Raw genomic sequence first — 12,488 nt, 5'->3', positions numbered from 1 at the left:
TCAAGTCCCAGTGGGGGGTCCTGGCCTGCTAAGGACCTGCTGTGGGGTCCTGGCCAAGTCACTTGACCTCTCTGGGCCTCTGGTTCCTGCACCACAGAAAACAAATAGTCAGTAATTCCTGCCACAGCCCCTGTGGTCATTTTAATTAGTGTTTCTATTCCCGTTTTGGGTGTAGGGTTGTTGGAAAGGTAATTTCAGTTCTGGTGCGCTCTTGGTTTTTGGTTGGCTGGGCAGGAACTGTCTCCAGGATGGCAGACTCAGGGCCTGGTATGGCTCTGACTCTGGAGGCTTGAGAAACTCCTGAGAAAGAATCCAGGACACCCTTGGGTGACGGTCTCTGCTCTAGCTGTCTCCTTGTCTGTCCCGCAGGTGACGGGTTTTGCTCTTTGTGTACATTTGGGGTTGCCTCGTTTGTCTTACTGTAAATGTGTCGGCTACGGGGGCTCCAAATCAATCCCCGAATGCAGCCTCTTCGGGTGCGCTCTTCAGAAATGGATAAAAAGACTCTGTTTATTTGACTTAAAGAAATTAAGCACTTAAAATAAATTAAGAAATATAGGAAATAGGTTAATGGTAGGAAACTACCTGTCCTGTTTAAAGCAGCCTTGCTCCAGGCTGGAATTCTAGTGTGGATTTGACAGGCATTGTTTTTTTTATTGAGTGATTCATTGATTTTTTTTTAGAGAGATTGAAAAGGAGGGAGAGAGAGAAACATAGATTTGTTTTTCTACTCATTCATTTTATGCACGAATGCATGAATGCATTCATTGGTTGATTCCTGTATGTGTCTTGACGGGATTGAACCCACAACCTTGGCGCATCGGGATGATGCTTTAACCAACTGAGCTACTCAGCCAGGCAAGAGGCACTGTTTTCTAAGTGCGGCTTCTTTGCTTCCTCAGGTTTCAACATCTGGTGACCACACATAAGCTTCTCCCCAGCCACTGCCACCCTCCTTCCATCCAAGGAGCGCACTTTCTGGAACAGCTGCAGCCAGGGTGGAGCTCCGTGGGCAACGGGAACTAATTGCACGCCAGCAGTTTCCTGAACAACCACGAGGTGCCCATCAGACAGGCTGTACCACCTTCACGAAGAGGGCGAGCTAGTGAGTTCCTGGATTCCAGTGGAGGTGATCTGGGACAATCAAGGCTCAGTGGCGCTCTGGCCAGTGTGGCTCAGTTGATTAGAGCATTGTCCTGTAAACCAAAAGGTCGTGGCTTTGATTCCTGGTCAAGGAACATGCCTGGGCTGGGGTTTGGTCCCCAGTCAGGGTGCGCACTAGAGGTGACCAATTGATATTTCTCTGTCACATCAGTGTTTCTTTCCCTCACTTTCTCCCTCCCTCCCCCTCCCTCTAAAAGTAAATAAAACCTTTAAAAAATTACATGGCAGCCTTGGCTGGTGTGGCTTAGTGGATTGAGTGCCTGCCTGCAAACCAAAGGGTTGGTTGCCAGTTCGATTCCCAGTCAGGGCACATGCCTGGGTTTCGGGCCAGGTCCCCAGTAGGGGGAGCAGGAGAGGCAATCACACATTTGTGTTTCTCCCTCTCTTCCTCTTTCTCTAAAAATAAATAAATAAAATCTTTAAAAAAATCACATGGCACATGTCTTCGAAGAGTCTCATTGACATAAAGAGATGTCCTATTAGCAGGTGTGATTTCAGAAATTTCACCACAGGCATAGTAACAGAGACCAAGCATCCCAGGAGTATTGAGAACTAAATGAAACTAAGATTACCTTATTGGATTGGTGCAAGAAAAAGAGAAAAGTCTGCTGTGATTTAAAAATGCAGTTTGAGCCCTGGCTGGCGTAGCTCAGTGGATTGAGCGCAGGCTGCAAACCTAAGGGTTACCGGTTCGATTCCCAGTCAGGGCACATGCCTGGGTTGCTGGGCCAGGTCCCCAGTGGGGGCCACATGAGAGGCAACCCAGACATTGATATTTCTCTCTCTTTCTCCCTCCCTTCCCCTCTTTCTAGAAATAAATAAATAAAATATTTTAAAGAATTATATTTAAAAAATGCAGTTTGAGCGCACTCCCCCTCCCAGGAGCGCGCCCATGCCTTTCCCTTCCCCTACAGGCATGCCTCTCCTAAACTGTAAGGGTCCCCATGAGACTTGGCGACCAGGGGAGCAATGGGCTCGTCCAGGGCTAACCCCCTAAAACTGTCCCCAAGGCCCCTTTGTTATTCCTTTTATCCTAAGCCCTTCCTTTGTTTCGCTGTTGTTATTGTTTATTTTTTGAGAGAGAGGGCGAGAGAAACATTGGTTTGTTGTTCCACTTATTTACACATTCATCGGTTGATTCTAGTGTGTGCCCTGACCCGAGATCAAACCCGCAACCTTGGCAAACGGGGACGATGCTCTAACCGACTGAGCTACTCTGCCAGGGCTCTCATGTGTGCGTTTTGAGACACAGAAGCCGAGAGGTGGGCTTGCTGGCCACATGGTATGGGAGGAAGGTGGGAATGACACAGGGAAATGAATTGCTTTTAGTAAGATTTTAGAGTGGTCTTAAGAAGTAATTCACTGGTTTCCTGTCCACTCGGCGGCAAAGATGAATGGTTTGAGATCATGACTCTGGGCAGGCGCACATTTATGCGACCCTGTGTCAGGGCTCACTCAAGTCCAGAAGACGCGTAAGACCTCAGCTTCTTTCCTGAGCCCATTAGCTTGCCCCTCCTCCAAAGCCGTGGGGTAGCTGGGGGTGGGGCAGGTCAGGGAGAGAGAGCTCACTCTCTGCACCCACAAGCAGGACAAGGTACTTCCTAAGCTGTTGTCCCCTCCTTGGGGACTGGACCCCCCTCAGCCTGGGCCCAGGCCCCTATAGCTTTGGGAGTCTGCTGCCTGGAAATGGAATGTGCGGGCCCAGGCACTTGCCCTGGGTGAAGCAGCCTAGTGTTTTGTTGTAGCCAGAGGCCACCATGGGAGTTTGGGGACAGAATACTGCACTGTTAGTGTGTGATCCGGAAGGGAGACAGGCATAGGGAGGCCACACCGCCCTAACCTTTAATTTTTTTATTTATGGATTTTAGAGTGAGAAAGAAGGAAGAAAACACTGATTTGTTGTTCCGTTTATTTATGCATTCATTGGTCACTTCTTGTATGCGCCCTGACTGAGGATCAAACCTGCCACCTTGATGTGTTAGGATGATGTTACCTGGCCAGGGCCTGAACCCTCCCTTTAGCAGATTGGGTCTGAATCGTGGCATATGAGCTGAGCTCTAAAACCAGGTATCCTGGTCTTGTCCCCGCCTCTCAGAGTCCCATCTGATGGGAACCGGGGTCGGGGGGAGGGAGCCGGGGCAAGCCTTGCAGAGGCCTTCTCAGCCCATCTTCTCCAATAGTCCAGAAGCCAGAGGACTGAGAAGAGCTGGGACCTGTCACTGCAGTAGGAGGTGACTCTGCTAACATGGACTTGCCTAGCCAGGGAGAAGAGGTGAGGCGGGGCGGGGCCTCCTGTGAGAAGCTCCTCATGGCATTCATGCTGGCTGTCTTTACTTTTCTCCTGTTTCAATACATCCTGTGCCCACAGATGTTTCCTGTCTTCACTTTTGTTTATTTTTTAAAAGATTTTATTTCTTTTTAGAGAGAGGGGAAGGGAGGGAGAAAGAGAGGGAAACATCCGCATGCCAGAGAAACATCATCAATGTCACCTCTCACACACCCCCAACCCAGGGCTGGCTGCAACCCTGTCACGAGTCCCGACTGGGAAATGAACCGGGACCTTTCGCTTTGTCGGGACAAAGCCCACGACTGAGCCTGTCTTCACTTTTAGTCTTGAGCTCCCAGTTTCCAAAGTGGGTACAAGAGGTGGAAGGAGCCACAGTCTGCAGAAGATGGAAAGTGGGGTCAACAGGCCTCAGGTATTTGCTCATCTCAAGGCTCGCTCCAGTGCCTCCTGGGCAGGGCGTTTGGGTGGTGAGAGGTAGCGAGTGACTGGCACTTTCTCCTTGTATCCCGATTTTCAGAAGGGTTTGAAGTCTCTGAACCGCAGCTGTGTAGCTGGCTAACCAGGCGACGGTGTCTAACAGGATGTCTGAATATAGAGGGCCCGCGCTGTGTGGGCTTGAACAGCGGGGCCTCGTGTGTTTGACCTGAAGTGTACACGCACACCCAGAATTCATAGTCCCGGAGAGTGCCTCCTGCCATCAGGGGGTGGGGGTGGGGGCTTTTCTGTGGTGCACCATCCCGAGACTGCTGACATAGAGGGCTGAGTTGTGTCAGAACTTTTTCCCAAGCTGTCCTCCCTTCCCAGGCCCAGGTGCCTTACGTGGTGCAGCTCTTCCCTTGGCCACATAGCAAGCATCACGGTGCTTGAGAAACCATGGGATACCTGCTGGCCCTATCTGGTACTCCTTCCCCCCACCCTGGAATTACTGCACTTCATCCACTAAGCTCACCTTTCTGCATAGTCACTTCTTCCCCAGATCCCACCTGTCCTTCAAAGTCCTGGACAGACCCAGCAGTCCCCGTGTTTGCCCTTGCTGGCATCTTTGTCCTTAAGAAAGGTGTCACTCTGTTCCATCTTGCTCATTGGGTCCCCAGCGGGGTGTGAGTTTGTGAGTGGCAGGATTTGGTCTCCTTGATTGTTCCCCTACTTCTGCCTCACCTCTTCTGCCTCATGTCCGCTGTTACAGGAGCGCTCTCTATGCCCTCCTGTGCTCAGCAATCCCACAACCGTGGGGACCCCAAGACTGTCATAAGTCAGGCAGCCAGAGAATTTCACTCTTCTAACTCAAAGACATACTCAGTCCATGTTCAGAAAACAGTTACAGAGGTATGACCCTCGTCCCTAATTCCCTCCAGAATGAGGAGTGCAAAATCTCGGGGGGCGGGGCGGGGAGGACTGTTAGATAGGTCAAAGGTCTCAAGGTCTGGGTCATTCTTAGTATCTTAGTAAATGCTATTCTTGCTAAATGTTAAAATGTAGCACAGTATTTTGTAGACCAGATGTAAACAGGATAAGCCTGACAGGAACCCAACCTTTTAAGTGTAGCCAACTGCAAAGAAGAAATCAACATGTAATTGACAAAATAGTGTATATAAGCAATGGCTAGGCCTCCTCTGGGGAGGAAGAGGTTGGGATAGGAATCCCCTGTCAGTGTTTTTTTGCTGCAAGTCCATAAAACTACCTCATGACAACCATGTCTCATTTTTCAACAATGCGCCCCAAGTGGTGAACCCCTTGAGTTCCATAGTAAACTGCCTGCTTTGTGCTTGTTTCCCCATCTGTACAAGGGGGATATGCACAGTCTTCCCCCTTTGTGGTGAGTATGGAGTTTATGAGTTTCTGAGGAGCAACCTAGAATGCTCAACACCTCTTGCCTGCTCTAACCTCTTCCGTGGCTCCCTAGTGCCCCAGACTCAAGCACAGACCCCCAGATGGGCAATGTGCCACCACAGTTGGCTCTTGCTCCATCTCCACCACCAGCGACTTGAAGAAGGACCCCCCCCCACCTCAGATCTAATATTCCCCAGACCCTCAAGCTGTCAGGAAGTTCCTCCAGGATACCTCTTCATGCTCCTGCTGCCCACACCTCCCCACCCCCCAGGCCCAGGAGGTACCCAAGAGTGATGGTCCCACCTTCCGCTCCTCCTTCTGCCTCTCAAGGGTTGCCTGTTTGTAGTCACCTTTCGACAGTAGATTCCCACCAGCAGCCCAGGCTCTGCCAGCCAGGAAAGCTGAGGCCAGTCCACCACCAGGCCTAGGGAGGTTATGACAGACAGCCCTGGTCTGCGGGACTCACTGGACAGGCTTGGTGGAGTGTGAACGGCTGACCAGGAACACAGGCCAGAGGCGAACGCGATAAGGCAGCCCTCACCCCCAACACTGAAGTGCAGGGCTGACTGTCTGGGTCTGTCCTAGTCTCCGGGGGGTCCTCAGTTCAGGACGGTTGGTGCTCAAGTGATAGTGAATAAATGAACTGAATAATATCCTGTCTGTTTGGGGGTCTGGTGACCTTGGCCAACGACTTTTAAGTTCCCCGGGCCTCAGTTCCTCATTTGTAAATGAGGGCTCAGCCAGCCCCCGACCCCAGGGCTGTGTGTGGTAAGGACATGAGTACGAACAGCAAAAGCTGCCTAACTGCGCACCAGAAAATGAACCGCCGAAGCCCTGCCCACCGCCCCCCGCATCCCGGGGCTGCGGGGCCATTACACCTGGGCGTCGGTGAGCTTGGCTAAACGGGCTGGACCGCGGCAGGCGCCGGGGCGAAGGTGGGCGAGGTGGAGGGAGGCCGGGTTGGGGGGAGGACAAGCCCCACGCCCGTCTTCTTTGTGTCCTGATCGCTCGGTGCCCGGGGAGCTCGCCACGGAAACACTTGCGGGCTAGCGGCGGGCACCTGGGAGCGGGGTGGAGACGCGGAGTTGGGGGCGTCAGAGACAGCGAGAGACGCAGAGATAGAGACCCGGGAACCCGGACCCTCGGCCCCGGACCCAGCATCGATGGGACTCCCGAGGCCTACCCTTGGAAGGGAGGAGACCGCAGACCCCGACCTTAGCTCGCCCCCACGGGACACTGGGACCCCTGCGACCCAGACTCGGAGGAGGAGGGAGCCCGGGAGGCGGGGACCACACGCCCGGGGCCTGGCCAGGACATCGACGCGTGCGACGCTTCCAACGCTCCAAGACAAAGAGCCCCCGCCCCTCGCGCCGCATCTAGGCAGCTGTGGGTGCGGGGTCTCGGAGCCGGGCGGTGTCCCCTCCGCCTTCCCCTCGCGTCTGCCCTCCGCCCCTCTCTCGCATCTCCCCTCCGCCCCTGCAGGGGAGGGGCCGTGCTTTGTGCTCCGCGCTCCGCCGAGCCGGCGCGGCCGCCAGCTCCGCCCTCCGAGCACCCGTGCGCCAGGTGAGGGGCCTGCCAGCCAGGCCCCGGACCCTCCGTTCTCCGGGAGGCCCCTGCCCCGGAGCGGGGGACGGACGGCCCCGGATTGAGACCCCTAACCCAGGCTGGCCCCGCCCTCTTTGCCCGACCTCCATCCTTGGTGTGGGGGTGTCAGTAGCCGGTTGTGTGTCAGGGCCACAGTGTGGGGAGAAGGCCGCAGGGACACCCCTCTTCCCTGGTCTCAGTTTCCCTGGGGGGCTCCTGCGCATCCTTGCCCGCCCCTCCCCCGTTGCTGCCCGGTACCGGGTCCCCGGACTCAGTCTGCGCCTCCCCTCCCTCCTCCAGCGCAGCTTTATCTCCTCCAACCACGGCCTGTGGCACCCGCGACACCATGATCTCGACTAAGGAGAAGAATAAAAACCCAAAGGACAGCATGACGCTTCTGCCCTGCTTCTACTTCGTGGAGGTGAGTGTGTGGTGGGGGGTCGCCCTGGCAAGGCCTGGCAGAGGTCTCAGTTCACCGGCTCTGGGGAACCCCACGCTGAGGCACAGGGGTGGCACACCTCGGGTCACCCTTAGGTAGGGGCACAGCTGGGGTGCCTGGGGGTGGGGATCTGAGGAGTTGGGCTCTGCAGGACCAGTAGAAGTTCGAAGGGCAAAAGGGTGTTCTGGGCTTCCTGAAAAGCCTGGGCAAATGCTGGGAGGTAGGACCTTCAGTCTGGGGTTCAGGCCAGTAGCTCACCTGGAGGGGCTGGAACAAGGTGCTGGGGGTCACAAGGGTGCTGCAGTTAGGGAGGGTGCCGTGTCTTCCTCCAGCACTTGGGCTCTAAAGCCTGAGGATCTGAGCTCACACCCCTGCCGTGCTGACCTTGGGCATTGGTGCATTTCCCCTACAGGTAGGGCACATGGTGAGGGCTTTAGCGAGTGTTTAAAAAGTAGAAGATGGTGAGTGCAACCACCTGCCACATGGAAGTGCTGATGATGACACAGGGTGACCTTTGTCCATTTTTGGAGGTTTGGCTTTCCAGGGAGACTGACTTTAGCCTCCCGGTAGCAAAAGTCTCCCCAAGTTGACAAGCCATCCGGCACTCTCAATGCTCCTTGGTCATGAGACCTGCTCTTAGAAGCCCCACTTGGGCATTTCCCCCCCAAGAGCCCCCAGCCTGGTCCCTCCCTCTCTCCCAGCCCTAACCGTGGGGCTGGGGGCATCTCTCCCACTCTGTACCCTCTCCAGGGGCAGATGGATGGCTGCGGCCCCTCTTAATGTGCCATACATGGCAGGTGTTCAGGTGGAAGCTTCTCTTGGGCTTCATCTGTGCTTGGGTTTCCTCATCTGTAAGATGGAGGTGGGAGCTTCTCAAGGCAGCTCCCCTTAGGCACTTGCATACTCTCCACCCCCCACGGTGCCACCACTGTCTGTCCCCTGTGGCTATGTGAATCTGAGACCCTAGGATGAAGATGGGAGGCATAGAACACTAGGGGAGTTTGCTTCCTCAGATGATTCTGCCAGAATCTGTGCTCAGTGGCTGTTTGTGGCCCGCGTAAATACATGAGTGAGTGGTATTCCTCAGGGCACCATGCTTGCGTGGTGTGATCGAGAACAGCTCAGCTTTCCCAACCTCAGTCTTACTTTCTGCACCTCGCGGGTGGCTTGAGCATACGCGACCGCCGTGTATGCTGCAGTGCCCGGCTTGGGGGGGGGGGGCACATGACAAAGGTGTGCAGGGGACAGCTGCATGAATTAGCGACTCAATGGTTTCATTTGTTCATTCAGCGCCCACCAAGGGCCAGATGTCTATGTTCTTGTGGCTGAGGGGCAGGTTGTCATGTAGTTTTGGGGACCCGGAGGAAATAAAGTAGCACAAGGGACAGAGAGATGGGTGTCCAGGGAGCGCCCCTCTGAGGAGGGCTGGGCAGCAGAGGGATGTCTGAGGGCATCCCTCCATCCTCAAGAGAAAAATCGCAGAGGCAGGAACGTGCGCTATTTCTAAGTTGTTCCAGGTGGCAAAGGGGGCTGGAAGGAAGAAACGGGTGAATGAGTTGGGGGGGTAGGTGGATGATGCATGGAAAGAAGGAAACACGGGTGCGCGGAGGGATGGGGAAATCCATGGACTTACGAATGAGTTCATGAGTGCAAGAACAGCTACGGTGGAGGATGGACAATGAACGCTGCGCAATGGTGGTGGGTCAGTCACTGCAGGACGGATGAGCTGATGATTGGGTGAACTGTAGCATGGACAGGTGGGTGGGTGGGGGACTCAGCGGATGGGATTGAATTCACCGACAGGTGAGTCGGTGAGTAGGTGTGACGGGCCAGCCGTCTCTCCACAGCTGCCCATTGTGGCATCCTCCATTGTGTCCCTGTACTTCCTGGAGCTGACGGACCTCTTCAAGCCTGCCAAGGTAGGTTTCCAGTGCTATGACCGCACGCTCTCCATGCCCTACGTGGAGACCAATGAGGAGCTCATCCCGCTGCTCATGCTGCTCAGCTTGGCCTTCGCTGCCCCTGCGGCCTCGGTGAGTCCCAGCGTCCAAAGGGTCTCGGTCAGCCTGTGGGCACCCTTGGCCAGGATCCGGCTGAGCAACCTCCTGTCGGCAGATCATGATGGGCGAGGGCATGCTGTACTGTCTGCAGTCCCGGCTGTGGGGCCGTGGCGGTGGCCCAGGCGGGGCCGAGGGCAGCATCAACGCCGGTGGCTGCAACTTCAACTCCTTCCTGCGGCGCACTGTGCGCTTTGTGGGTGAGTCACTGAACACACCCACCCCCCATCCACACCCGGGACTGGGCAGGTTCAGCCCCCAGCTCCCGCACAGTCCCTGATCCTTTCACCCTCAGGTGTTCACGTGTTTGGCCTGTGTGCCACGGCCCTGGTGACAGACGTCATCCAGCTGGCCACAGGTTACCACGCACCGTTCTTCCTGACGGTCTGCAAGCCCAATTACACACTGCTGGGCACCTCGTGCGAGGCTAACCCCTACATCACGCAGGATATCTGCTCTGGCCACGACACCCACGCTATCCTGTCTGCAAGGTGAGCAGGCCCCAACCCCTTTCCCATTTAGTATGGGGAAACTGAGGCACAGAGGGATCTGAGATACAGTGGGGCTTACTCAGACACCTCTTACAGGAAGACCTTCCCATCCCAGCATGCCACGCTGTCAGCCTTTGCCGCAGTCTACGTGTCGGTGAGTCCCCGGCTCAGGCCTTGCCTACCCTAACCCGCCCTCCAGAGCCGCTCACTCCTACCCGACCCCGCCTTTGCCCCACCCACATCTGCCCCAGCTGCACTGGCCCTGCCCTCCCCAAACCCTCTTCACCCCCCACCCCTCACCTTGCCACCACCCTGAACGCCGCCCCGCCCCCAGATGTACTTCAACTCTGTCATCTCCGACACCACCAAGCTGCTCAAACCCAGCCTGGTGTTCGCCTTCGCCATCGCAGCGGGTGTCTGCGGGCTCACCCAGATCACACAGTACCGCAGCCACCCCGTGGACGTCTACGCAGGTTTCCTCATCGGTGCTGGCATTGCGGCCTACCTGGTGAGGGTCTGCCTGGGGAGTCTGGTGGCTATTAGGCTGGTCCCAGAGGGGGAGTTCTGAAGGGGGCTTCTAGCCCCCATGGGGGACCTCTGAGGGGGGGAGGCACAGGCACCAAGGCCTGGCTCTGCCCTGGGGGACTCTGACAAGTCCCTTGGAAGGCTGGAATCAGAATCTCATGGGCTCAGACCTGCCCATCGTGCAGAGTGTGAGTGACCAGAGGTGAGAATTTGCCCCACTGGGGAAAGGTAGACTTTCCCCATCGAGGGCCAGGCCTCCCCTCAGACCTCCAAGTCTGTGCCTGGTAGGGACTCTGATCTCCGGCCTCCGGCTTCACAGCCAGCCTGCATTTCACCCCCAGGCCTGCCACGCGGTGGGCAACTTCCAGGCCCCGCCCACAGAGAAGCCCACAGCCCCAACACCCGCCAAGGATGCACTGCGGGCCTTGACCCAGCGGGGCCATGACTCAGTGTACCAGCAGAACAAGTCCGTGAGCACCGACGAGCTGGGCCCTCCAGGGCGGCTGGAGGGCGGGCCTGGGCCTGTGGCCCGAGAAAAGACCTCACTGGGCAGCCTGAAGCGGGCCAGTGTGGATGTAGACCTGCTGGCCCCACGCAGCCCCATGGGCAAGGAGAACATGGTGACTTTCAGCCACACACTGCCCCGAGTCAGCACGCCCTCACTTGATGACCCTGCCCGCCGCCACATGACCATCCACGTGCCGCTTGATGCCTCCCGCTCTAAGCAGCTCATCAGCGAATGGAAGCAGAAGTCGCTGGAGGGCCGCGGCCTGGGGCTGCCTGACGAGGCCAGCCTGGGGCACATGCTGGTGCCTGAAGAGCCCATGGCAGAGGAGGAAGAGGAGGAGGAAGAGGAGGAAGAGGAGGGGGAGGAAGAGGGCCCAGCTCCACCCTCGCTCTACCCCACAGTCCAGGCGAGGCCAGGCCTCGGGCCTCGGGTCATTCTCCCACAAAGGGTTGGGCCACAGCCACTGGTGCACATCCCTGAGGAGGGGGTGCAGGCGGCAGCTGGCCTGTCCCCCAAAGGCAGCGTGGCTGTGCGGGCTAAGTGGCTCATGATGGCTGAGAAGAGCGGGGCTGCTGTGGCCACAGCTTCCACCCAGCCCCGCATTGCCAACCCGCCCCGGCTGCTGCAGGTGATTGCGATGTCCAAGGCACCAGGTGGACCTGGCTCCAAGGTGTCTGAGACAGCCCTGTCCTCCAGCTCCAGCTCTGACTCCTCACAGTACAGGTCACCATCAGACCGCGACTCAGCCAGTATTGTCACCATTGGCGCACATGCGCCCCACCACCCCGTGGTCCACCTGTCTGCTGGTAACGGGCCCTGGGAGTGGAAGGCTGCTGGGACCAAGGGGTCAGAGGGTGAGGGTAGCTATGAGCTAGGGGACCTGGCTCATGGCTTCCGTGGTGGGCCCAAGCCACTGGGTGTGTCTCCTGGTTCATCTGTCAGTGATGTGGACCAGGAGGAGCCAAGATTTGGTGCCGTGGCCACAGTCAACCTGGCCACGGGGGAGGGGCTGCCCCCACTGGGCGTGACGGACGGAGCTTTGGGGCCAGGCAGCAGGGAATCAACGCTGAGGCGCAAAGCTGCTGGCCTAGTGCTGAGCGAGCGGGAGGCCTCTTGTGAATCAGAGGCTGAGAGCTACTACCACAAGATGCAGGCAGCCCGCAGGTTCAAGGACTGAGTACCCAGGGGTTCTTTGTGGGCTGGGGTGGGGGTAAACAGCATGGGGGGTACAGGGGGGATGAGGGCTGAACAGGTGTTTTGTGATCAGGCAATAAAATGTTACTGGAATTCTGGCTACAAAGTCATTCTGGTCAGTGGGTCTTCCGATGCAAGCAGGCCTGGCCACCCACACAGGCCCCAGGTGGTGTTTGACGGAGGGCCTGGCCCTTTATGGTGGGAGGCCATGAGCACAATGACTTGGGCACCAAGAACAGGTCAATGGGTGCTGTCGTGTGCCCAGAGAGCAAACCTGCACAATTCTAACCAGCCTGCAGAGCCGGCAAAGTTACCCTATCAGACACACATGCAAACTCCCCAGGGGAGGCCACCCTACAGGGACAAGTAGGGCTCCTGAGCAGCTGTCACTGGCCCACAAGACTGCAGG

The 12,488-nt window shown here is 56.8% G+C and overlaps 1 protein-coding gene across 3 annotated transcripts; it reads left to right on the top strand.

Moving 5' to 3' along the window:
* Nucleotides 1-6,707: 6,707 nt before the first annotated feature.
* On the top strand, nucleotides 6,708-12,079 carry PLPPR3 (phospholipid phosphatase related 3). 3 transcript variants are annotated; one of them, XM_053912106.1, is made up of 8 exons: nucleotides 6,708-6,844; nucleotides 7,171-7,286; nucleotides 9,152-9,337; nucleotides 9,420-9,561; nucleotides 9,657-9,852; nucleotides 9,949-10,006; nucleotides 10,187-10,360; nucleotides 10,719-12,079. In XM_053912106.1, exons 2-8 carry the CDS (start codon nucleotides 7,212-7,214, stop codon nucleotides 12,060-12,062), a joined length of 2,175 nt encoding a protein of 724 aa, XP_053768081.1. In that variant the 5' UTR covers nucleotides 6,708-6,844; nucleotides 7,171-7,211; the 3' UTR covers nucleotides 12,063-12,079. The 3 variants fall into 3 exon arrangements, with proteins under 3 accessions (XP_053768081.1, XP_053768082.1, XP_053768080.1); XM_053912107.1 differs by having other exon boundaries at nucleotides 7,166-7,286; nucleotides 10,223-10,360; XM_053912105.1 differs by having other exon boundaries at nucleotides 7,166-7,286.
* The last annotated feature ends 409 nt before the right edge of the window (nucleotides 12,080-12,488 follow it).

Source organism: Desmodus rotundus, chromosome 9 (assembly GCF_022682495.2).
Source record: "Desmodus rotundus isolate HL8 chromosome 9, HLdesRot8A.1, whole genome shotgun sequence".
Classification (NCBI taxonomy): domain Eukaryota; kingdom Metazoa; phylum Chordata; class Mammalia; order Chiroptera; family Phyllostomidae; genus Desmodus; species Desmodus rotundus.
The sequence above is the reverse complement of the archived record's forward strand: the minus strand, read 5'-3'. Positions and strand labels throughout refer to the sequence as shown.